The following is a 23,747-nucleotide window of genomic DNA, read 5'->3' on the forward strand; positions in this document are numbered from 1 at the left end:
CTGAGGGCCAGATGTACGACCGGTCGCAAACGGGACCACTGCCTACTCTTAAAAGATAAAACATAAACTTTTCATTTTTCTTTTTTTTAAATGCATCCCGTTTTCTTTTAAGGAAAACGGGTGGCATAAAAAAAACAAAAAAAACAGCTTTATTGAAAAAGCGGTCACAGGCATTAAGGTCTGCTGACCCCCCAAGCCACCATCCCTCTGAGTGGTGGCCATTCCTAATGGTTCGCAAATTGCTACCTGCCTGATGAATATTGATGAGGCAGGTCATTTGTGACCCCATTAGTAATTACTAACAGTGTCTGAGACACTGTTGTACATTCCATTTTGCGAGTCACAAATTCCGAGTCGCAAAACTTCGCAATTTGTGACACTCAAAATAGAATAGTCATACTTCTGGCCCTAAAACAATTAGTCAGAGGGACCACCTTCTGCTTTCTAAAACTGGGGTTGTCACCATCTCTAATGGTATTTACCTCACTTTTGTAGCTACTTTGCACAGCAGGCCCGATAATTCCAGCATGTAATGGGCGCCAAGAGAAAAAAAGGAAATGCCCCCCCCCTCCCCCACATCGCCATTTGACCTGTGAAATTCAGGAATAATCAGGGGTTGTTTGGTCCCAGAGGACTCTGAGTCCCGGTGCCACTGCACCTGCTGCACCGATGGAAGCTACAGCCCTGTTAGTCTACATTTACTTGTGGATCTGCCCCCTGTTCTTACCCAAAGACTGACAGGCAGCACAATGGCACAGGTTTTAATAGTAGCCAAGATGGAATTAGGCACTAATAAATCAAAACATCATAACGTGTCTTCCTTAAGTAGATGTGTATATTCTAAAGAAAACTTTACTTTAGTGTGTAATGGTGCAAATTAGCATATCACCAGGCCGCAGTTACATGAATGAGAAATGGGTAAATGAGTACTAAATGTGAGAAATTCTTAATTGCTACACTTCTTTCTCAGCAGGCACTGTTGAAGATACAAAAGTGGCCTAATCGTTTTGTTGTTTTGTTGTGGTGTCTAATTCTCCTGCCGCAAACTCGATTTACCAGCTTCATCAAGTGCACAGGGTGTTGTGCGAGAATTGTGTATGCAGTGTTTAATTTTTAAACGCATGAGTGCTGATGTCCAAAGCTATGCGCTATTCAGGTCAGCACTCCGAATATCAAGGCTGTGTAGTCTTGAATCCACCTTGTGCCTCTTTAATCCACTACCAGACACTCTCTTCCCCTTTATATCTCTCTTGCAGGTTCCTGTGTTCTCCCTTCGTTATGGCTATTTCGTCTTTCTCTTCCACCTTCTTTCTTGTTTTTGTTTTTTCTCACTCTTGGTAGCTGTCCAATCGGAAAAAAAGTGCTGGTACCAAAAATGAGTACACGTGATCCCAACCAGCAACCTCCAGCTCCAACTAAACACTGATTGTATGACATATATTCTATGAACTAAACATTATTCACAAAAATGTCGCTCCACTTGAGTTAATAATAGAAAATCTCCACCCAGTGGCAGTACATTTGAGATACAATATTTATGCCAGACGATATTTCCGACTACATTGTTCTGACATGCAGCAAGTTCACTCCAGCTGCAGGAAGTGCTGAAGCACTGCAAATAAATCAGAAATACAAATATCAATCATTCAGTTCTGAACATATAGTCTTCTGCAGTGAAATGAAAAAGTATCCTGCACTAAGAGCACAAATAGTCCTAATAACCAAGAATTACCAAAAATAACTAAAAACTAAAATAACCACCAACTATGAGTTCTGGAGTAGCATGCTACTCACCCTAAAGTGCTTCAGCACTTCTTGAGGAGAGTAAACACTATATAAAAGCAGTTAATCAATGGATGTAAGGAGGATGAGCTAATGGTATATTTGCCCGGGGTACAGGTGCCCCCTCTGAATTTATTAACTTTCATATGAAGTGACCAATGACAGAACCAACCAGGCCCATCTTGCCAGGCATTTCACCTCCTGTTGCAGCAGCAGTTGACTCTCACTGGTCTGTGACTTAGTTCTGGATTGACCACCACTTCTGAAAGCCCTTCAGGTCAGATCACTGATGGCAGAGGGGTGAATCCTGATAGCTGCTGAGCAGCTGTCCTGGACAGAATGGCTGGAGACCTTTGAGTGCTGAAAGCAGACTTGGTCGAGCAGTAAGCACCTCTCTCAAAGACACAGACATGATTTGCTTTTGAGCTAAATGATGCTCGGGCATAGGTTGCATGTAGAAATAAAGTCAAAAAATGAGATTGACAAATTTAGACTGCAAAAATGAACAAAGTGGTACAAAAGGGGGTGGTGATGGATGGAGCCTCTGAACCAATCAAACACTCACACCCAGTCAACAGATCTGGGTTTAATCCATCACCGTTCTTTAGCACACTCTGCCACCCAGTTCAGACATGGCCATATGCAAATCAGTCTGACCGTGTGCCTCATGGGAACAGTCCAGCCCGAACTGCCAAGCCATGTCTTCCCTGGACCGGAAACAAGCTTCCGAGGACCGGTTTCTGGCATTTCAGCCGTCTTCAGCCCGGCTTGCTTGAATCCAGTGGCAAAGTGAGCAAGGGACTCACGTCTGAGCATACCCTGCCAACTTATGGCGAACAAAGTGGTACAAAAGGGGGTCTGAACTGGGGTGGCTGAGTGAGCTAAAGAATGGTGATGGATTAAACCCAGATCAGTTGGCTGGGGGTGAGTGTTTGATTTGCTCAAACGCTCCGTCCATCATCCCCTTTTGTATCGCTTTGCAAAAATGAACAGCATAAGAAAACCCTAAACCCTCAACTTGTAAGAATATTCCCAAATCTAGCCAACCTTGCTTCTCACCACCTGTAGGATTGTTCAAATACCATTGTCTCTGCAAACCTAGAATATTTTCGAGAAAGGGGATAACAGTGGCTTAATGAATAGTTCACATTTTTTTCTTAGATTCCATATGTTCGTATATCCATTATCTTCATTAGGTCTCGCGTGCGAATGCAGCGCATGCGCTGGTTCGCTTGCGAGACTATTGCTGCCGCTTTCTGTCCCGAAGGGAGACAGGAGGTGGCACGAGCGGACAGGAGATGTGCACTCCATTCGCGTGCCCATCTCCTGTCCCAGAGGCTGGCATTGCGCGCCTCGCGCACTTTCACTTTCCCTCCCCCGTCGACTCCACGGTTTCATATCTCACAGTTGTTGGGCCAGTCAGATATATATGAGGCTTTTGGTGCTAATATTTGCATACAGTTAGCCATGTTTTATACAACTGTAGCTCTTATGGATGTTATTAGTTGGTTTTTAGCAATGATATGGAATATTTATATTTTAAAACATTTTAGATATTTATATGTGTGATTATTATTCTAAATTGCTGAGGCCAATTCTTTGTAATTAATTGTGCAAGCTTTTGGGGTTGATACCTATGAGGAAATTTTGGTATTTCACAAATCCCTAACCCGTGAGATTCTCACACTATGTGAGTTGTGTTGAGTATTTTCTCTATGTTTATTATGCATTGGCACTTTGCACTTTAAAAATGGGAAGTCCGCCCCCGTGACGTTGTCATGTGATCAAGGCCTTGTCAGGCCGAAACGCGTCATGGCGGAGTGGTGTTGGGCTAAATAAATTAACATGCACCATCATTGGGTTTGCCTCTTTTTTTTTACGGCTGGAATCGCTGTTTGGACGACAACGTACTATATATATATATATATATATATATATATATATTCTTTATGATTTATTAGTTGCCTAGGAATTGTTTATCGCATAGGTACTCAGGACTATGACTTTCAAAAGTTTCTATTGGTATGGGTTGTGGTGTTACCACTTTGATGGCATAATCAGCTGAGCGCCCATACATCAGAATTCTATCTTTACTCTCGCCTCTTCTGTAAACTAGGAAGACGGCGAGGGGAGATTTGTTTCTCAAGTTTTGGGGCATACATACAGAGGACTGGTTATTGTGATTTCTTTCCTAGCTTCTGCAGTTCTGTCACTTGCTCCATGGCAGTATCATGTTGTTGGGCAACGCATTTCAAGATGGTAATACTTGTGAGCTTGATGACACTAACTTTGGCTAAAAAGAACGCAATTCTAAAATTAGTTAATGCAATAAAAGCTGCTCATCTCAAGATGCCTCCTAAATTGTTATGGGTTGTCGTAAAAAAGGCTGGGGAAAAGAGATGGGGTTAACAAAAAGCATTTGCGGAAACGGGTACTTTATTTAAAAGGCGCGGTGGTGGGTGTCCAACGTTTGTCCAAGACCTCGAAATCCATGCCGGATTTGCTGACTATCCACTTAGAACACATTTTCATACAATCAATCTAGACTGGTGTCATGGGCAGTGCTTTAAATGGGAAAATAGATGTGCAAGTACTCACTATTCAGAGTACCCGTTTGCTCCTGGTAAGTGTCAGTAGTCTCCCATCAAATGCATTGCAGCAGTGCTGAAAAGTGCAGGACCTTTGTACCTGCCCATTTAAAGCACCAGACCCAGCTCTCCTGGACTCACACTGATGACCAATGTCACTCTCTTGGGCTCACATTGGCCACCCATGTCACTTTCCTGGACTCACATTGGCCACCCATTTATTTATTTATTCAAAGTTTTATATAGCGCGAACAAGATCTTTAAACTCTCCTGGGCTCAGTCTGGCCACCCAGGTCCTATATGATGCCTGTGTTTAAAGTGAAGCATAACAATGGATCTGGGCCTTGTTAGGCCCTTTAGAAATGACCCAATGCATCATGCTCAGCTCTCTATATGACTCCCAAATAAAGAAATATGATTAAAAACCTTCAAGTTCGTTATAGAGTAATGCAGGATACTAGCCAGGCACGTTAGCTTATCAGCGAAACTTGAGCCAGGGGAAGAGATCTTTTATAACTACTTCTGATCAGTGCTCTGCCCCCTCTGCAGTGGAAGCTTGAGCTTGGTCGGGGACACACTGGCAGCAGAGTGCGCAGGGACAAGTTATCTGGTGTCCTCGCTCGACCCTCCCCGTCCTAGGCACGAGCCACCTCCTGGGCCCCAGCCCCCTCCTGCCGAGGAAAACAATATCCCCCAGCTGCTTCCAGAGCCCCATGCAGAAACCGTGTTCTCATGTTCACAACAGGGGCTTTCACGTGTTTTTCGAGTCAAGAGCCCCCGTTGGAAATTCCATTTGCCCAGTGACAAAGGGTTCCTACTGTATCAAGCGTTTTTTTTTAATACGTGGCGAGTGTGTAATGGCTAGTGACTGGCATCTCAGAGCTAGAAATTGTTCTTTAAATATGGTCATTCATTTCAGCTGCCATTTCTACTTTACCAGTAGAACCACCGTTCCGTCCTCTGTTGAGCATGCGCAGTTCCACTCCCCAAGTCAGATATGGTGTGAGTGGGCCGAGTAGAAGCCGTTTGTAACTGGTCTTTCCACCACAGCGGGACGTGCCGCCCCCTGGCACGTGACTGCAGTGGTAATTGGGAAGTCCTGCTCAGAAAGATAGGCATCATTTTAATGTAACCATCAGTCTGTACTCATCTAACATTTCCCTCGAGCAAGGGGCCTTTCTTGTTACCACATCAACGATTTCCTGTGCAGGTTTGTAAACTCTTTAAATCTCTAATATAAATATATTTATGTTTTGTATTCTTGTAGTTTGTTGTCCTGTACAGTATACACGCGAATGACGGTCACCTGATGAAGGCAGAATGCCGAAACGCGCGTAGTGTCAAAACTCTCCGCTTTTGCCTACCATTATAGACTATCGACCGATTTGTCTCTTTGGTTTTTCGTGATATATGTTTATGTTTTCATGTTTTTCTTTCTATGTGTATACCTCTAGAAAATGTAATATACAATTTTGTATTATAAACATCTATTTATAAAGTCTATATAGGACAACTAAAAGAATTAGGTAATCAATGATATGAAATAAAAAGATTTTTTGTATATCAAACTATATATCTCTCTGCTATTATATACATAGAGAATTGTGTGATTGTTGTAGCTATATATGTCAATATATGAGTGAGAGGTTTTGGCATTTAATTATCTGTTTGCTATAAGTCTTTTTCAAAACTGTTATTTCCCTACCTATAGCAAACCTATTTGCGTAGGGGTCCCCTGTTTCTCAAACTGTGTATTCTCATGGCCTGTCCATGAGGGGAGCTATTTAAATTTTAATTCTCTATTTTGTTAGCAATTGTTCATACAGTAGCTTGTACAGATTACCCGTTATATACTCACAGTGCTTATGTTTGACGATACCTAGAGTGAAAAGATCTATTATTCTCTATTACAAACTCTGGATGGTGTTTCGCAGCTCATATCGGACCACTGACATTAGCTTTCTGATATACTAATTCACGCAGCTCCTCAATTTTTTCAATATAAAGAGATAAATCTGTCACTTAGATATGGCCACGCTAAAATCATTTGGTTTCAGTGACGAGGATTTTGCCTCTATGGTAGGATCTTCTGTCAACTTTGACAATATAAATCCAATTAATACTGATAAAAATGAAGATCTTGTTAAACTTTTAGCCCTCAAAAAAAAGTCCATTAGAATAGAACTTCATGGCAAATTCATCCTGGATTATCTTAAGGCCGGGGTTATACCTCAAGGCTTACAAATTAAAAACATCCCAGGTCTCTTCATCCAAGTCAAACAGTTTCTAGAACGATGGTCCCTCATCGCCAATCGGTGTTCGAGGGACCTTATGATGTTGATAGTGGAAACAGCTAAGGAAGTGCTGGCCGAACTTATTCAAGAGATTCGAGATCTAGAAAATCAAATCAAATCATCTACGGTGATTATAGACATCAAAAAGAAACTAGAAGAGGTAGAGTCTGAATTAAACTCCTACAGCGAATATCTATTAAAACGAAAAATGGACAAACTCCAAAAAGACATTCGTTATTTCAGTCGAGAAAATGTATACCCCTATCTAAGAGATAACTTTTATGAACACACAGATGAATCTGGACAGGATATGGGCTACCCACACTCTGACGCTAGACATAAAAAGGTCACTACTTTCTCGAATACATCAGACTCTGATAGCAACTCTAGTATGTCTCCTTATCAAAATCGAGGTCAGAGATTTATACAAAGATCAAACCAAGGCTATCGTCCTTTTTTAGGGAGGCGCCCACAGAACAGAGGGAACTGGCGACCGAACTATCGATCCCAGCCCCGGTCCTATCATCAATACCAAACCAATTTCCAACAGAGAGGGCAATTCCAACCACAATATCAGGACCATCAACCTCAGAACTCCAACCGCTATCTGGAGACGCGGAGTTCTCGATACTGGAGAGAGTGAAAACCATTCCAATATTTAATCTGAGCAAATTTGAGACAGATACAGCAACTATTGCAATTTTATCAAAAGGGCTATCTTTTGTCCCTCATTCCGGACTAAATAAATTTGAATTGTATAATGATGTAATGTGTTTTTTTCGTAAAATCCGTCTTAGAAATTATTTCTCAGACAAAGAACACATAGCAACTGATGACAACAGATCAGGCCTAGCCCCTAAATCAGTTTTTACACCCACGCTAGACCAAGTGGCCCCGGAAATACGGACCTTTGAACAAGTGATTATGAACAAACTACAGATAGCAACCAAATACATACCTAATACTCCCTATAATATCAACAAAGAGGAGTATATTGCGTTGCAACAGTTAAAAAATCAATCTGAAATCACCATAAAGAGTTGCGATAAGGGAGGAGGGATTGCAATTCTCGATACAAAAAAATATATCGAAAAAATTGAAATAATGCTCAGTGACAATAATTTTTACTGTAAAATACTGAGAGATCCCACCCCTAAAATCAGAAACAAAATCCATAAATTGACATCTAAAGCTCTGCAACATGGAGATATCTGTAGGAAGGAATACGAATATCTTAATATAGACAATCCCAGAATGGCGAGTCTGTATGGTACTCCCAAGGTACATAAAAATGAATTTGATCCCCCTTTTAGACCCATCGTCACTACCATTGGTAGCATAACAGAACCTATATCGAAGTATCTTGATGCCATTTTGCGCCCACATATCTCAAAAATACCGGGATATGTACAAGATACCCGACAAATCATTAATCAATTGGAAGGAACAGCTTTCAATTCCCATAGACAATGGATGGTAACTCTCGATGTTGAGAGTCTATACTCTAACATCCCCTGTCTAGGTGCAATTGATGCTACGCAATGGTTCATTGAAACGTACAACATTGATTGCAATATGGAATTCATCCTGGACTGTCTTAAAGTTGTCCTATATGACAATGTATTCGAATTTAGAGGCACCCTCTATAAACAAACCAAGGGGGTGAGCATGGGCGCGGCCTGTGCACCGACCATCGCAAATATCTATGTTGCCTTTTTTGAGAAAACGAACATCTTTAATGAAATGGCCCCGTTTTTCGAATCGGTTTTTTATTGGTCGCGATATATCGACGACATTGTCTTCATTTGGGATGACACAGAGGATACCCTGGCTGAATTTGTTCTTTGGCTAAATGCCTGTGATCCAAATATGAAATTCACCGCACATATTAACAACACTGCAATAGAATTTCTTGATATTACGATAAAGCATGACCAGGGCCAGCTATACATGGACCTTTTTGTTAAACCCACAGCTCGTAATACAATCCTTCACTATGAAAGCTTTCATCCATCTAACCAAAAAAACAGCATTCCTTTCAGCCAATTTTTAAGGCTGAGAAGAAACTGTACGAAACTAAAAGACTTTGATGAACGAGCAATCACGATGAGAACAAAATTTGAGGAGCGGGGTTATCCCCATCGATTAGTACGTGAATCCTACAAAAGGGCCCGTTTCTACGATCGCCAACATTTACTGCAAGGTACACAATCAAAGGAAATGTCGAACTTGGTGTTTGTTTCAAGACATTCCTGTCTCAACAACCAAGTACGCCAAATAATATACTCTAATTGGCACATTTTGAATGCGAATAAGACGACCAAAGAAAATCTGCCAAAACCACTTTTTGCATATCGCAAAAATAAAAATCTCAAAGACATAGTGGTCAGGTCACGCATGTCCCCACTGGTAAAACCAACTCAAAGAAGTTTAACCAGTTTAGATCCAGTTATTGGGAACTATAAATGTGGAATATGCAAAGTATGTCCTCAGGCGATTGAAACAAAGGAAATGGAACATAATGGAGTCAAAATCCGAATAGCAGGTATGACCAACTGCAAAACAAAAAACATTGTGTATTTACTCCTCTGTCCCTGCGATTTGGGTTATGTTGGTGAGTCCTCTAGGTCCTTATATACGAGGCTCACAGAACACAAATCTGCCATTAGGACTCAGAAACTGAATGCACCTATGGTGAGTCATTTTGTTGAACAAAATCACAAACCAGAAGACATACGTTGGATTATCCTGGAACACATTGAGACACGTGAGGGTCTCTGCCCGGACAAAATTCGTAAAAAACGGGAGGTGTTCTGGATTTTTTCTCTGAATACCTCTACACGTGGTCTCAATCAGGACATTCCATGGGAACAAGCGATTCTGTAAGGTCTGTGGAGCAGTTAATTATATGAGATATGTACAGAAATTACACCTGGATATCCCCTATCTATATAAAGTACCCCATATACCTTTGTCTGGTTATCTGCAATCGTATAGTGGTAACATGTAGATTATCACCTAAGTTTCCATCTCCATCTATGATATCTGTTAAACATTCTGTTCGCTTTTATATCAATTCTTTTTATTGATATACATTATTCTTTTATGTTATTTCTTGAACCTCGAAAGATATATATGGATTAATCTTTTATATACATTACCATATGTATATCTGAATGATACCTATTACACCCAGTACATTCGGTAGAAATTATACGAGCAGGTCACTATGCTAATGTATATATGGCCATGCGATATTTAGCGGGAGAGTGCAACCTCTACTAATTATATTAAATACTACCCACGCGTGCAAACTTTTCCTTTTAAAACCTAGGTAAAAGGTGTAAATATAGTCCGACCTCTATATCGACTGAACTCCGTTTTGGTCGCAGACTACTCTGCACTAGTCCGTTATCTTTGTCTATGACATTTTGTCTCAGAAGTATTACGTCTTGGAAAACGCGCCAGGAAGTCTCTGGCTAGTTGACAGGTGAAAGTAATTACTCCTCCTGTTGGCGGGCGGTTTGTGGATATAAAACGCCGGCTTAGAACGTCCACTTTTCTGCATCTATCAGCACATCGGAGGGGAGGTCCGGCGCGAGAATTCTACTCTGTATAATCAAGGTAAGCCCTCTGAAGGAAAACACCACGAGAGCCACACTGTTATTTTATGTAGAAGCTCTCTGACCGATATCGAGCCGGCTCCTAACTATCGCGTTTGCATCTCTATTTCTTCCAGAAGGGTTTTTTTGCCTATTGAAAGATACGCGACGTCCGTCGTTTACAACAAAAATGAAAAAATAGAAACTGCCACTTGTTCGCCCGTTATAAGGTAATATTCTATCCAGATAAATGTGAGGGTATATTTAGCCTAGACCGGGCCTTTTTTGGATATCTTCGATATTCTAGAGATATATACATTCGTTTGTTATTCATTTTTACCAGAAAAGAAGATATCGAAAACATATGTGCCGGCCCCCAAATATGGCGTTTCAGCTCACCTACATGTTTGATTAAAGGTAATACCTTCCATCCAAACTTGATGAGATAAGGAAATGTAAAATACACGTTGCAGGTTTTAGTCATGGATATATGACCTATATCTATCTATATTTTCCTCTTGATATAGACATCGATACCACCTATAGGTGTTGGATTAGAGCATTTGAACCTATTCCGAGCAAGCATCTTGACCACAGACTGGGTCTGATTACCATATGAACCTATTTTAAAGCATCTCTGGAAACGGTAATCATGTAGGTAAAGTTTTTATATAACTTGGACATCTGAGTAGAATAATGACTAAGGGGTCAACCTTCTCGTTGGTTAGAGAGAATATGAAATATACATTGCGGAAATAAAATTAAAATAATATACTTGGTTGGAAGTTTGGGGCGCAAACTGGAAGTAGAATAATTCCCCACCTAAAATACATTAATAAGCTTGTGTTGGTGTTTTCTATTCCATTTAGAAAACTAGTGCACTATCGGCGCTAATTCGATTGAGGAAAATAGATGTGGGCCTCTAAAACAATTTACCTCTATCAACATACCAATGCTACATAAGGTTGGTGACTATGAAATATATATCTATGTAAATGTGCTTAATGCTTGGGCCCCGTCTCAAAATATTATCAAATGAGAACACCGAGTATAGGCTTTCTATCTCTATGCACTGACTGACTCACCCTAGGCCTTTGCAGAGAGTTATACCTATGAGCTATCCCTTACAATGGTCCGAGATGAATTGTGCCTAAATACATAATCTAGATCGTTGTATATAAAGATAGGCTTCAGCGAATTACAACGTCTATAAACGTGAAAAATACAAATCTAGACCGACCTATATAAGGATGGAATTAAATTATTTGTAACATTGAAAAACGTGAAATGTGGGCCGGTCGTAACCGAGCCATTTGTATGAAATGCTATATCTGGGTTATCTGGTGCATTAATCTAAAATTGTAGGGTTAGCTATCTGGAATTTTGAGACTCCCATATAAGAAAGACAAGTTTATGTAAGATATATATGACTATGGTCTCTTGTGACTGGCTGGCCACTCTTTTTACAACATGAGTTACACTTATCCAGTTGAATGGTTTTGAAGACTTTAGATCGAAGTTATACATTAGAACAATGTTCAACTATATGTATATGCTATATAAACACTGTGTTGCCTGGAGTCAAGATAAGGGTAATCCCTATTCATATTATGAGCTGCTGTATGTAAATAAATGTAAATATATTTGTATGTAAATAATGACCTAGATTCTCTCTACATGTAAAATTGTAAATACTATTATGCTACAACTCTTTAAATCTCTAATATAAATATATTTATGTTTTGTATTCTTGTAGTTTGTTGTCCTGTACAGTATACACGCGAATGACGGTCACCTGATGAAGGCAGAATGCCGAAACGCGCGTAGTGTCAAAACTCTCCGCTTTTGCCTACCATTATAGACTATCGACCGATTTGTCTCTTTGGTTTTTCGTGATATATGTTTATGTTTTCATGTTTTTCTTTCTATGTGTATACCTCTAGAAAATGTAATATACAATTTTGTATTATAAACATCTATTTATAAAGTCTATATAGGACAACTAAAAGAATTAGGTAATCAATGATATGAAATAAAAAGATTTTTTGTATATCAAACTATATATCTCTCTGCTATTATATACATAGAGAATTGTGTGATTGTTGTAGCTATATATGTCAATATATGAGTGAGAGGTTTTGGCATTTAATTATCTGTTTGCTATAAGTCTTTTTCAAAACAGGTTTGTAAACCGCACATCATCAGAAATCTAAAGACATACAACAATGAAATTCTTGTCATGTTTTTATAAGGTGTGCTTTTTTTTATTGAAATGGAGCTCTGTAGCAGCTGAGAAACTTTGTGGGCACTATTTATTGTTGTATTCTTCTGGTAGCCGCAAAGTATGAGTGTACTGTACATTTGAACAACAATTTGTAGGGAATTCTAACACCAATAGCTATCGGTTACCCAGCTAAGAGCAGAGGTTAAAGGAAAACATGAATGCCTTGGCCCTGATAATAGCTTTATCCTGGAGACATACAGTCTGCATGCATTTTTAGAGCAGTGCAATTAATTTCTGTTCTCTTGGTAGGCCTATAACATGGAACACATTCAGAAATGTATTTTTGTTTCCAAACCAGTAGAGAGGATTTGAGAAGTGGCAGAGAAAAGGAAGGTGAGTGAGCAGGAGAAAGAACTTGAAGGTAAAAGTGGAGATGGGGAGTAAAACAGAGGAAAGGGGTTAAAGAGAAGGGAGGAAAAAGGGCTGTCAAATGGAGCAAGACAGTAGGGAAGGCGAGAGCTTAGGTGGATAGGGGCATGTTGCACTTTTTCTTCTATTTCTTAGCTACTGACTTAGTTAGCCCTTGTCTCGTGGAAGGTATGTGTCTGGTCTTGATCAGTTTGAGTTTAACGGGATCTTGTTCGCTCCCCTTATTTTAGCTTCCTCACATCAAAGTGCCGTTTCATGCTATATGTATATATGTATGTATATGGTACTTCTATAGAGTGAACCTAGCCAGATTGCAACGGAGCGCTGTGCATGGTCAAAAGCAAGATTAAAGTCCTTGAGTGGTAAGGGAGGAAGCTGCGTTGTGGATGGGTAAGGCACCGTGATGTAGTCCCCTTTAAAGAGGTGAGTCTTCAACAATTTCCTAATTTGAAACAGGGTTGGGGTGATCCAGATGGATCCAGAGATGCTGTTACACCTCCTAGATGCATAGAAGGAAAAGGTCTGTTATCTTGTTTTTTTATTTATTATTAAGTTGTTTTTTTTACACCTCTTTGACTGTCATTTGATTGTGCGCTGCCTGTGGGTGTGCCGAAAACCACTAAAGGTGGTTAGATTGTCTGCAAAATTAGTAAGGGTGCTGGTTGTGATCACTTTGTAAATGATTCAGCTAGTTTTGAAGATGGTCCAGTAAGGTGGAACCAAAGAAGTTCCATCAGAATGGGGGTGATCTCTCCAGCAAGGGTGTGAGACTTGCTGTGGCAAGTAGGATGACTCTAATGAGGAGCCAGTGTGGAGTCTGGAAGGCCATGGAGTTTGTCATTACCACCATCCAGATGCAGAGTACAAGGGATTAAACAGCAGTTCTGAAGTTGCTTTCTGGAAGAAACAGTTTGCCTTTCTTTAGAAGAAAGAGCTGCTACCAGGCATTCTGTATTTTTTGACAATGTGTTCTTTGAGGGAGAGGTTGGTGTCCAGGTTGAATCCAAGTCATTTGACATTCAGTAACAGTTGGGGATCAAAGCCATCAAGGTTGTTTCATTGAGCCAGGTTTGCAGTAGAGCGGGGCGAGCCACTGAAAGCTCGAGCCGGTCTTGAACTCGAAGCCTGGCTCTGTTCAAGGTCCTGTTGGAATCTCAAGCCCATAATGAGCTTAGCTTTCCTGTGGCTTCTGCCTGCCATCCTCGCTGTACCTTCATGCACCAAAAGGTAGAAACAAAGCATTAATGTTTGTAAAAAGTAGAGACGAATTACTATCCATTTAGTAGCTGATTTGTACAGTGAACCAGATTATCTGGAGTAATCCCGTCTTCCCTGCGTATAGAATATGTGTGATGTGATTTGGTCAAATATTTTATTGATCCTCCTTTTTCTTAATTATCACATACCTTCAAATGCGTGAGTTCAGAATACCAGCTGCAAGGGAGCAGCCAGAAAATGAAAATACCCCCACTTACAACTAGAACTCTAATAGCACAGACAGGGAGATTAGTCTGGCTCATTCTTGATTTGTTACATTCACCCTTTCATCCACCCATCTATATTTCATCCTCCCATCCAACAATCACCTTCCTTTCTTGCATTCTCTTTCACCTTTTGATTTCTTCACACTTTCATTCTGTCTTTCACCATTCAGTCCATTCGCTTGCCAGTCCATCCATTCATCCATACTTTCACCCATTCATCCATAGTTCCATCATTCCATCCATTCAGTGGTCATTCCATCCATCCATATATTGTTTTATTTATCCTTCCAGCTATTCTTCCATCAATGTATTCATCTCTCCTTATCCTCTTCCTGCCTTTGTTCTTTTTACCTTTCCTGCCTTCCTTTCCCCTATTGTTTCACCCTTCCTTCTTTCCATGTTTTATTCCTTCCTTTTACATTTTCTTACTTTCACCATTTTCTCTACCTTTTCCACTGCACCCTTTGTGTTTTCGACAATGAAAGAACAAGGGGTATTAGGATCTAGAAGTTGTCCTCAATTCTTCAAACGTTTTAATCTTGTTGTTTTTGCTCTAGGCAGTTGGGAACTCCTTCCCCATTGAATTCTGGATATTTACAAAAGTTTCCTGAGCAACAGGCAAAACAGTAAATGTAAGGATTTAATTCCAATATGTAAAAAAAAAATGTTTTAAAGAATGCCTGGAAAAAATACAAAATAATGTTTGGAAGTTTGTGATAATCAAAAAAATAAAAATAATACATATTGGAATTGAATCCTTAAATTTACTGTTTTGCCTATTGCTCGGGAAACCATTGTACACACCCTTTCTGTTTTCCAATTTTCTTTTCTTTAATCATCTTATTTTTTCTTTCTGACCTTTCTGTCCCCCTTTACAGCTGTCTCCATTAGCCTTATTTTTTTTTAGTCTCCATAAATGAACTTGGCTCACTTAGCAGCGCTTGAGCCTCTTGTCTTAGAACAGACCTGGTATTAATGCTTTAATAGTAGGCTTTGCCTGCAGAATCCAAAATGAGGCTAATTAACTTTTTATAGGGCTGTTTTACTAGGCCATGAGGCTCAGGGACAACCCCCACTTTAGCTTCTATGCTAAAGCGGGCATTGACAACACTACTGACCAGCTGTACAAAAATATACTGTGTTTGATTTAATAGACTTTAATGTTGCTGTATCTGTAAGAATCCGGGCCACATTTAGGACTCACATGATGGATGTCTTGCCTCTTAGTTCGCAAATGGCACAGTCGCCGGGATTGGGGTAGGGCAAGAATGTTTCTAAGTTCATGTTTAAAAACTATCACATTCAACATGTACTTTTAAGTGCACTGCTGGAATGGGAGTATTAATTGTGAAACTTCCACACGCTAAAGAAATACACTTTTTTTAATTTTGAAGAGCCTTATTCATATTTTGCATGATGTTCGTTGAATGATTTACATGGTAAACATTTTCAGGGCTCAGCTTGGCTCGAACACCAGCTCTAAGAGCTAAGCCAGACCCCTGGCTCGCCCTCTTCATTTTTTGGCACACCCACCTCCAGTTTTTCACTGTATCTTGTTCATTGTTCTTGGCAAACAATAAGAATTCTGTTTTTGTTGCGCTGAACTTGATATTGAGATCCAGATAATGCATAAGCTGTATTTGAGGCATTGGATGCCTGAAGCATCCAAGGACTGGCACTGCTCCCTTGTGCAAGTCTCTGCTGCGTGGAGGTACTGTGAGAAGGGGAAGCGGCCTGGGCTACGTTCCGTCGGTTCTAAAGCCGCGCCTGACCCTAAGATGGCTCCTAAGTGGCCTGTGAAGAGGCGGTAAGTGTGACGATGTAGATCCGGGTGGAAGGATACTCCTGGGGGGAGACCAGCTCAGCTGAAATTGGGTGGCCCCATAGGCAATCAACCCTTCTGACACACATGAAAGCCTAATTGAAGTCAGTGACCCTGGTGCCTGACCCTGACATGGCGGCTTGTGGAGGATGCCATGAGATAGAACAACAGCCTGAGTTAATAAAGGAACCCAAGCATAGTGAGCACACTGAAGAGACGCCAGCGGAGGAGGGGTGGGAGACGCATTTTGAAACCAGGATCTGGAGGCTGAGAGACAGTCTGTGTCTAGTGCAAACTGCATCTGAATGGCTTGTTCCGATAACATATACATTATAGAGGATACATATATCCTCTGTGGAAGCGAAATTAGGTCGTTATGGCCGCCTCTGGGGACATCTGACACACCAATTTTCTAATAATGGCCACCATAAGTAGGCCCCTTTCCAAAGCACTCCTTCTCCCCCTGTTGGGGAGGGATCCAGCATTTATACCTTGGAGTCTCAGAGACCCCTCTGAGAGAGTCCACATCGACTAAGGAGTCTCACACAGCGGAGGCCTGGGTTTTTACCCCATTACCACTGGGAACACAGCACCGTACACCGGGACCGGCGCGCTCGATGGAACTTTTTGGACTATGCCACCTCTAGGCGGAAACTATAACCTTCTTTGTATGTACTGCGGTGCCCGAGCAACCTCTGGCCGATGACCGGTGGAGCTGTCTCACCCAGCTATAGGAGAGTTTGGCTTTGGTTCACCCCTCAGCCGTCACCTACCCAGCCGGACGTTGGACACTGTTTTTCCTCGTCTCCCCGCTGTGCCTCCTATACCCCCCTCCTCTAACCTCCATAATTCTCCACTGCCTCCCCTATTCCCTCTCTCGCTCTACTATCCTTCTATCCTCTTGCCTATTTCTTTTCCTCTTGTTTATGCTATGCTTTTGTACCTATATAATCCCTGTAACTAAGCTCCAGACACTGACGTAACTTTGTAAACATGGGCCTCATGTAAAGCGCTCTGATACCTCCAGGTCTAGCCAGCGCTATATAAAACTCTGCAAATAAATAAGCAGTGGAAACTTTCAAGTAAAGTTGTGTATCATCTGCAGATTAGTGAATCTTGATGCAGTTACCTGTGAGTGGAGCACCAAGTGGCTATTTAGTATAGATCAAAGCCAGACTGCCTGTTTCTGACCAGTAACTGTGAACATGTTACTATAAGCAGATATGACCCACTGCTGTGGCAAAGGCACATTGGAACATATTGCAAGCAAGGAAAATGGGCCCCTATCCTAGATTTAGTTGTAAAGCACATTCTGGTCCAGATGCCTCCTCAGTGTGCTTAACCCCTTCAGCGCTGATGACAAAGCCAGCTCGTCATGGGCGTTACCTGCGCTACGCGGATGACGAGCTGGCTTTGTCACGTTACGCGCGATTTTCAAATTTCAGCGCACAGCGGGAAAACCCGCTAGCGCGGTAGAGGTTAATTTGTGAACGAAAGAGTGCTGGTGGCCGGAGCTCTGCACAGAAGCTAGAGTCCGGTGCAATCAAATTTCAGCGTACCAAATACCAATGCTGGTAGTCTTGCCCCTTTTTCTTGCACTTGCAGGTTCCTCCCTTCTCTTTAAGGCCGTTTTAGCATCTTTTTCTTCCTTCTATTTTTTCTTTCTCCGTCTTTCCGATCTTTGTGTTTTTCCCTCTCTTGCACTTGATTAATGTCTGAAACAGGAAAAATAAGTGCTGGTCCCCAAAAATGAGTGGCGGTGCCCCGCATCGGCAAGCACCGGTTAAAATTAAGCACTACTGGGACCTCCTCACACGTCTAGACCTCTTGTCACTGCACCTGCTGCACTATTGATAGCAAAACTTCTTTTTTTGGGAGTGGAGTTATAAAAGTTACATGAAACATGCAGATTTTTGTGTCCAAGTCTGAAAGTTTTGAGAACTGAGAGATGTGACTGGAGGTCTCTGACCTGGCAGAGGCTGACAATCCACTGTTTCTTTATTCATCTCCTAACTAAGACATGTTGCAAAACAACGCAGCTACTAACTACAGACCTTTTTCAAAGCCCAGCTCTGCGTGGCATCTTTAGTAAATACATTCATCGGCGTCATCTCGTCATTTTAAATAGCACCTATAATTAAGGAGGACACGCGCGCCCTGGAAGCTGGGGGGGGGGGGGGCTCGCCTCTATTGATCTGTGTAAACCCCGCGCGCACTGTCAGGGGAGAAGCAGTCAAGCGCTGAGCTGCTTTGTCACTGACATAAGCTGAGGTAGGATTTTTTTGTCTCTACTGTTTATCCGCCAGTCTATAGACCTGCTGCCTGGTTGAATTTTAAAGAGTGCGGCGGTTTAAAGACTTGTCCCCCGAGGGATGCTCCTGCCAGTTGGGAAGCGAGCTGAGGCTGCCTGGCGCAGGAGCTGTGTGCGCACGTGGGGGGAGGAGGCGGGGAGGAGGCGGGAGGGAGGGGGTGATGGAATTGAAACGGGGGTGGTGATTAGCCGGAAAGGAAACGGCAGCGAGAGACAGCTTCATAGAAATGCAAAACGCATCAAACCATGACATTATATTGTAGCCTTTTATCAATTGAAAAAATATAATTGTGAAATGGCCTACTCTGTTAGTACGTATATAATAATAAAAATACATTGTTTTGACAGATATTTTTATAGAACAGTTTTTGAGATTTCTGAACGTTGTAAATAACAGCTGTTGCTAGTGTCCAATTTAATGGCACTCTCTTTCCATGTTTCAGAAGGATGGAAGAGTGATTTTACCTCATTGGGAATTCAATTCGTGACCTGCAAATGCAGCGCCGAGCATTTATTTACCTCACTGAAGCATCCCCCTGGAAGGGTCGACCTATAATGTACTTTAATGTCCAGTATAAGATGTTTTTTTGTCATGATACACACGGAATGTAAAGGGAAGGATGCTTACACATAGTCTAACCTCTGGCTATTGCGCGGGTAACATTCCAACGTATTGTTTTTTGTCAAGTGTGCCACTCTTGAAAAGGGCACCACCGCATTATGTAAATTAGTACTGGTCCTGTATGGTATGGGACCACTCCTTCCTAAACTGCCAGAGCAGCCCCCCTCCAGAACGCCCACAAAGAACCCAAGGTTGGTTCTACCAAGTTGGGTCTCATCATTGAGGTATAGCTTGGATCCTCCCGTGACAGGTGCAAGGGGCCCACGTATGGGCATACTCCTTGTTCATTTAAGACGTTACACAATACACGGGAAAGGTAATTGGTGGAATGCTTGCAATTAGTGTAACAACTGGCAATCGTTCACTGTAGCATTCCAACCAATCCCCTTGTGTGCCCATTGTGCCACTCTAGATAAATGCCTACTTTATGCATAATAAAATACTGCCCCTTTTGGGAACAGTCTATCCCAATCTGCTAGACAAATACCCTCCAGAAGAGACCACAATCAGCCCCAAACTGGTTTCGTCCTGGTTTGGTCTCATCAGTGAGGTTTAGTTTTGATCCTGTGGCATAGCATTATGTTTTCATGTCCTTCCAAAATGTTTTCGTAGAGCGATGCATTCCATTGATTGGCTCGGGCAAGGCCTGTGGTGTTTGTCTAAATGACCCTCTTCCTTGCAACCTCCACGGGTCCAGCATGACAGTGCATGGCAGGACTTTGATATCTTTGAGTGCTACCCTCAGCTCGGCGCACATAGACGTATGGCATGTCGGAGGCAGAAGAAGGATAAAGGTGGTGGCACTTGGGGCACAAACAAGCAAGAATCACACCTCAAGGATTCTGGGTAGCCACTATGTCGTCTCTGAGATCCTTGTTCTCTATTCAGTACTAGATAACAGTTGGGAAGTATCTTATTGGTCACTTTTGAATCTGGGAAATGTTGTGCTCGTACAGACATTTCTGGGGTTCAAAGCCAGTCCAGCACACTAATGCCTGAAGTCTTTACTTATGTTTTAAGTTTGAAAACCTGCAGCTCTCATTCTGAAATAACCTTAGCTCAAAGTTATATCCTTCTTTTTAATATCTAACGAACAACAGTGCAACAGATTTTTAATCTTGTTTTTGTGAAATTAATACTTGAGCTAATGAATATATGATTAGTGATCTGTGTGTAAACTTACATTTTCATCCTTCCAAGCGTGGTGATGGTGTGTGAACCACTGGAGTTAAGAAATAACAACAGTTTTTTCACAGAGTTACAAAATGGTAAAATCTGTGGAGACAAGTGCTATATTTACCATACATTAGTGGCTCATCAGAGACACTACATCCCAAAGAATTCATCAATACAAATATTCAATAACATTGTCAAAAAAAATCGATACAAATATTCAATAAGAGAGTAGAAAATCAGTGAACATTCATTAAAGGAATGGGAAGAGGAGTGGTGCAGCGGCCAGGGCGGCTGACTCCAGGAACATGGGGGCTCACGGTTCGATTCCCAGCACTGGTGGCAGGTTAGCCCAGCACCTTGTGACTATGGGCAATAGCTCGCTTAATCTTCCCAACGGCCCCCAGCTCCGGGACACCTCGCCTGCGGTAGTTGCGCGCTTTACAAATGCTGGTATTATTATTATTATTATTATTAAACTGTTTATAAATATGAGGCAATTTCAAACATATATTACCTATTAAACAAATTATTCCTATTCAATACAATGACCATATAATGGCACATATTCCAAATTCACAATTACTGAAAACAAATTAAAGCAGTGCTATATAAAGCATTCAGTATTATCATTGTTAGCACTGATGTCTACTTTTTTGACAGAACAAGAAGTTGTTGTTCTACCACATCATTTGTTCCTCTAAACTGGTGCAAGTGTGCCTCAAATGCACTATCTGAAGAGTATCCCAGGCTTCTCCCTTCCTTCCTCCTCAATCTTGGGTACTTTTCATTTGTTTCCAGGTGCGAGGGAAGCTAAGTCTTCACTTCATAAAACAGTAAGCTAGTTGCTGTGCGATGAAATTGTTTGCCCTTATATTACATATTCTGTGTAACTTTGTATACCTAGTGAACCCTTAACATAAGACAATCAAACAGGTTGCCTAGAAGAGATTGCATTTCCACAGCTCACTATACAAAACTCCCGAATGAAAATATTGTATTATATCTTCAAAAAAAGTTGTTGCTTCTCCAAATTGCCCTAAAGTGTACTGCACACTATGGCCTGTGATTGGCAGGCCACAACAGTAATGAGGTCACTGTGTGCCAGGCGTGTCCAACGCTGGTCCATGGGAGCCAAAGCCATGTCTGAATTTCAGGAAACCACCTGAGATACATTTTATGAAATATAAGGGAATCATTTGCATATTCTGTGGTTATCCTGAAAACCTTGTACGAGGTGGTATGCACACCATATTTTTCGCAATTTTTTCTCATCCGTTGTTTCACAAACTTTACTTGTTGCGTGCGGACTGGGCTGTGCTATGCCCTGAATGCACCAAATGAATACAAACATGTGGGGAGAGCCTACTCGGCACTCCACTCCCAGACGCACTGCGTTATGTGGATGCCAGATCCAGTCATTATTTCACCATTTTACCCTTTTTCGAATTAATCCAATTTCAATCCGAACTGTTCCCCAAGCATCCTGAAAACCTTTCATGGATTAGATCTTCTCAGATTGCGGTGAAATACCCCATAACGTGGAGCACCCCTCATCCTGGTAATAGTTTTGCATGAGTGGAGCACCTTTAACTTTCGTAAATGTTCCGGTACCTCAGTGGGTTGAACGTGCTGCAGAGATCTACATAGAACTTGCATATCACAAACGTCAGGCCTGATAGTCCATGCTGTCATATTGAGTTTGATCATATTCAAAACCTGTTGGTATCACCGATAGATCATTCACTTTGCCATGTGTTCTGTAAAAAATCTGTATCTTTTGTCATTACCGGTGGTAGAAATAGTGGTAGCTGGTTCACTTTCACGGTCACCTCACAGCCCTATAACTATAGAAATATTTTTCTTGTCTATGCAGACAACAACTAAAATCAGTTTGAATTATTAACAAAACCATTCGGCTTTTTAAACCCCCAATATCTGCCCTCCTAATGTTCAGTACTTAATTGCGGCAAATTACTTTATTTTGAATCCCGATGTAGTATTCATAGTGCTGCGCTGAGTCAGAGCTAGAATAGGTATTTGACAAGAAAATGGGGATGTGTTTTTCTTGAAATGACTCATTTCAACTTAACATGCTGTTTGTGGGAAGGAGCTACCTTTCTTTGTTACTCTTTTCCAAAAAGACAGCGCTACACCGTTTCGTTTCGAGCAGCACAGAGGGCTTTTCCACCACTTTTAATTGAAAGTTATTTATTTGTTGTGCTTGAAGTGTGAATTCCGGGGTGCCACAAAAAAAGCCTTAATTATATATACATTTGATTTAATATGAACTTTTTTTTTGTAACTATGAATCGAAGAGGCCTTCCATCGCCCAGTGATTCATTCTCCTCATACCCTCGGCTCCGTCTCCCCTGCCTGCATACTTTTTTCCCCCTAAATTAAAACATCGTTTGCGAGCCAGACACTCCGAGAAGGCCCCGTGGCTAGTTTGCGGGTACAAGCAGCCGCCGCCGAGCCTTGCCCATATGGCGCGGGGCTTCTCGCAGAATCCATCTGGCCTTGTTGGAGGCAGCCCCGGCGGAGATGTGAAGGGTGTTAGAGCCCTCAAGGCCGGGGCTCCCCCACCATTGGCTTTGCATCTGCTGCCGAGCGCCTGCATAATACCCTTTTAATAATCAATTATTTCAGTCAAAAATTGTTTTCGTATTCAGGAGTGTGTGAATATGTAGAATCCTCAATTCTTCTGGCGCAGTGCCGCCTGTGGTTTGCAGCAAAGGCGTTCTAATACCTCACGGTGTCTTTTTTTCTTTTCTTTTACAGGAAGTGCTGCAGAGTGTGCCAAAGTTCTGCTTCCCGTTTGCCATTGAGAGGTATGGCGTAGTGAACCGCTGCGTGCTAACAGTGTTTGCTTTTATGTAAATGTAAACTAACAACTGTGCCTTCACCCGCTTGCCATATTTCGTTATGACTTTGTCAGTTTCTTTGAGGGTCGCTTCGTCACGCATTAATGAACAGTAGTACATTTAAAACATTATACTATTGCACGATCGAAATCTGTTATAGGGAACTTTAATTTTAGAATGCAGAGCAGCTGTAAGCATGTCCTCCTATCTTAAGGTTTCTTGGGGCCCCGGGTAGGCTATATTTCCGGGGGGGTTGGGGGGGGGGCGGGGGCGTTCGAAACAACTTTTAATTTCAGTACAACTTTTGATGCCAAACAATATTGAATTTGACTTTCAGTAATGGGGTCATACAAAAACGGCTGAAATAAATCTTAATAGGGTGGGGGACTGGAGGAGGGAGGTTACAAAAATCCTTATAGTGACACAGAGGAAGAGTGAGAGTTAGAGGTAGGGAGAGTGTTTGAGATGAGGAAATATACAGAGGTCAGATAAAGATCTTTTTCCCTGTGGGGCCCTTGAAAGATGGGGGCCCTAGGCAATTGTCCTCTTTGC

The 23,747-nt window shown here is 41.6% G+C and overlaps 1 protein-coding gene across 2 annotated transcripts in view; it reads left to right on the forward strand.

Moving 5' to 3' along the window:
- DENND1B (DENN domain containing 1B) overlaps positions 1–23,747 on the forward strand; it is a 1,337,878-nt gene that overhangs the window by 415,176 nt on the left and 898,955 nt on the right. For both annotated transcript variants that reach the window (XM_078644012.1, XM_078644002.1), the window contains exon 4: positions 23,113–23,162. In XM_078644012.1, coding sequence (XP_078500138.1) covers positions 23,113–23,162 — 50 coding nt within the window. The remainder of the gene's footprint in view (positions 1–23,112; positions 23,163–23,747) is intronic.

The sequence above is a fragment of the Lissotriton helveticus genome, chromosome 1_1 (genome assembly GCF_964261635.1).
Source record: "Lissotriton helveticus chromosome 1_1, aLisHel1.1, whole genome shotgun sequence".
Taxonomy (NCBI): domain Eukaryota; kingdom Metazoa; phylum Chordata; class Amphibia; order Caudata; family Salamandridae; genus Lissotriton; species Lissotriton helveticus.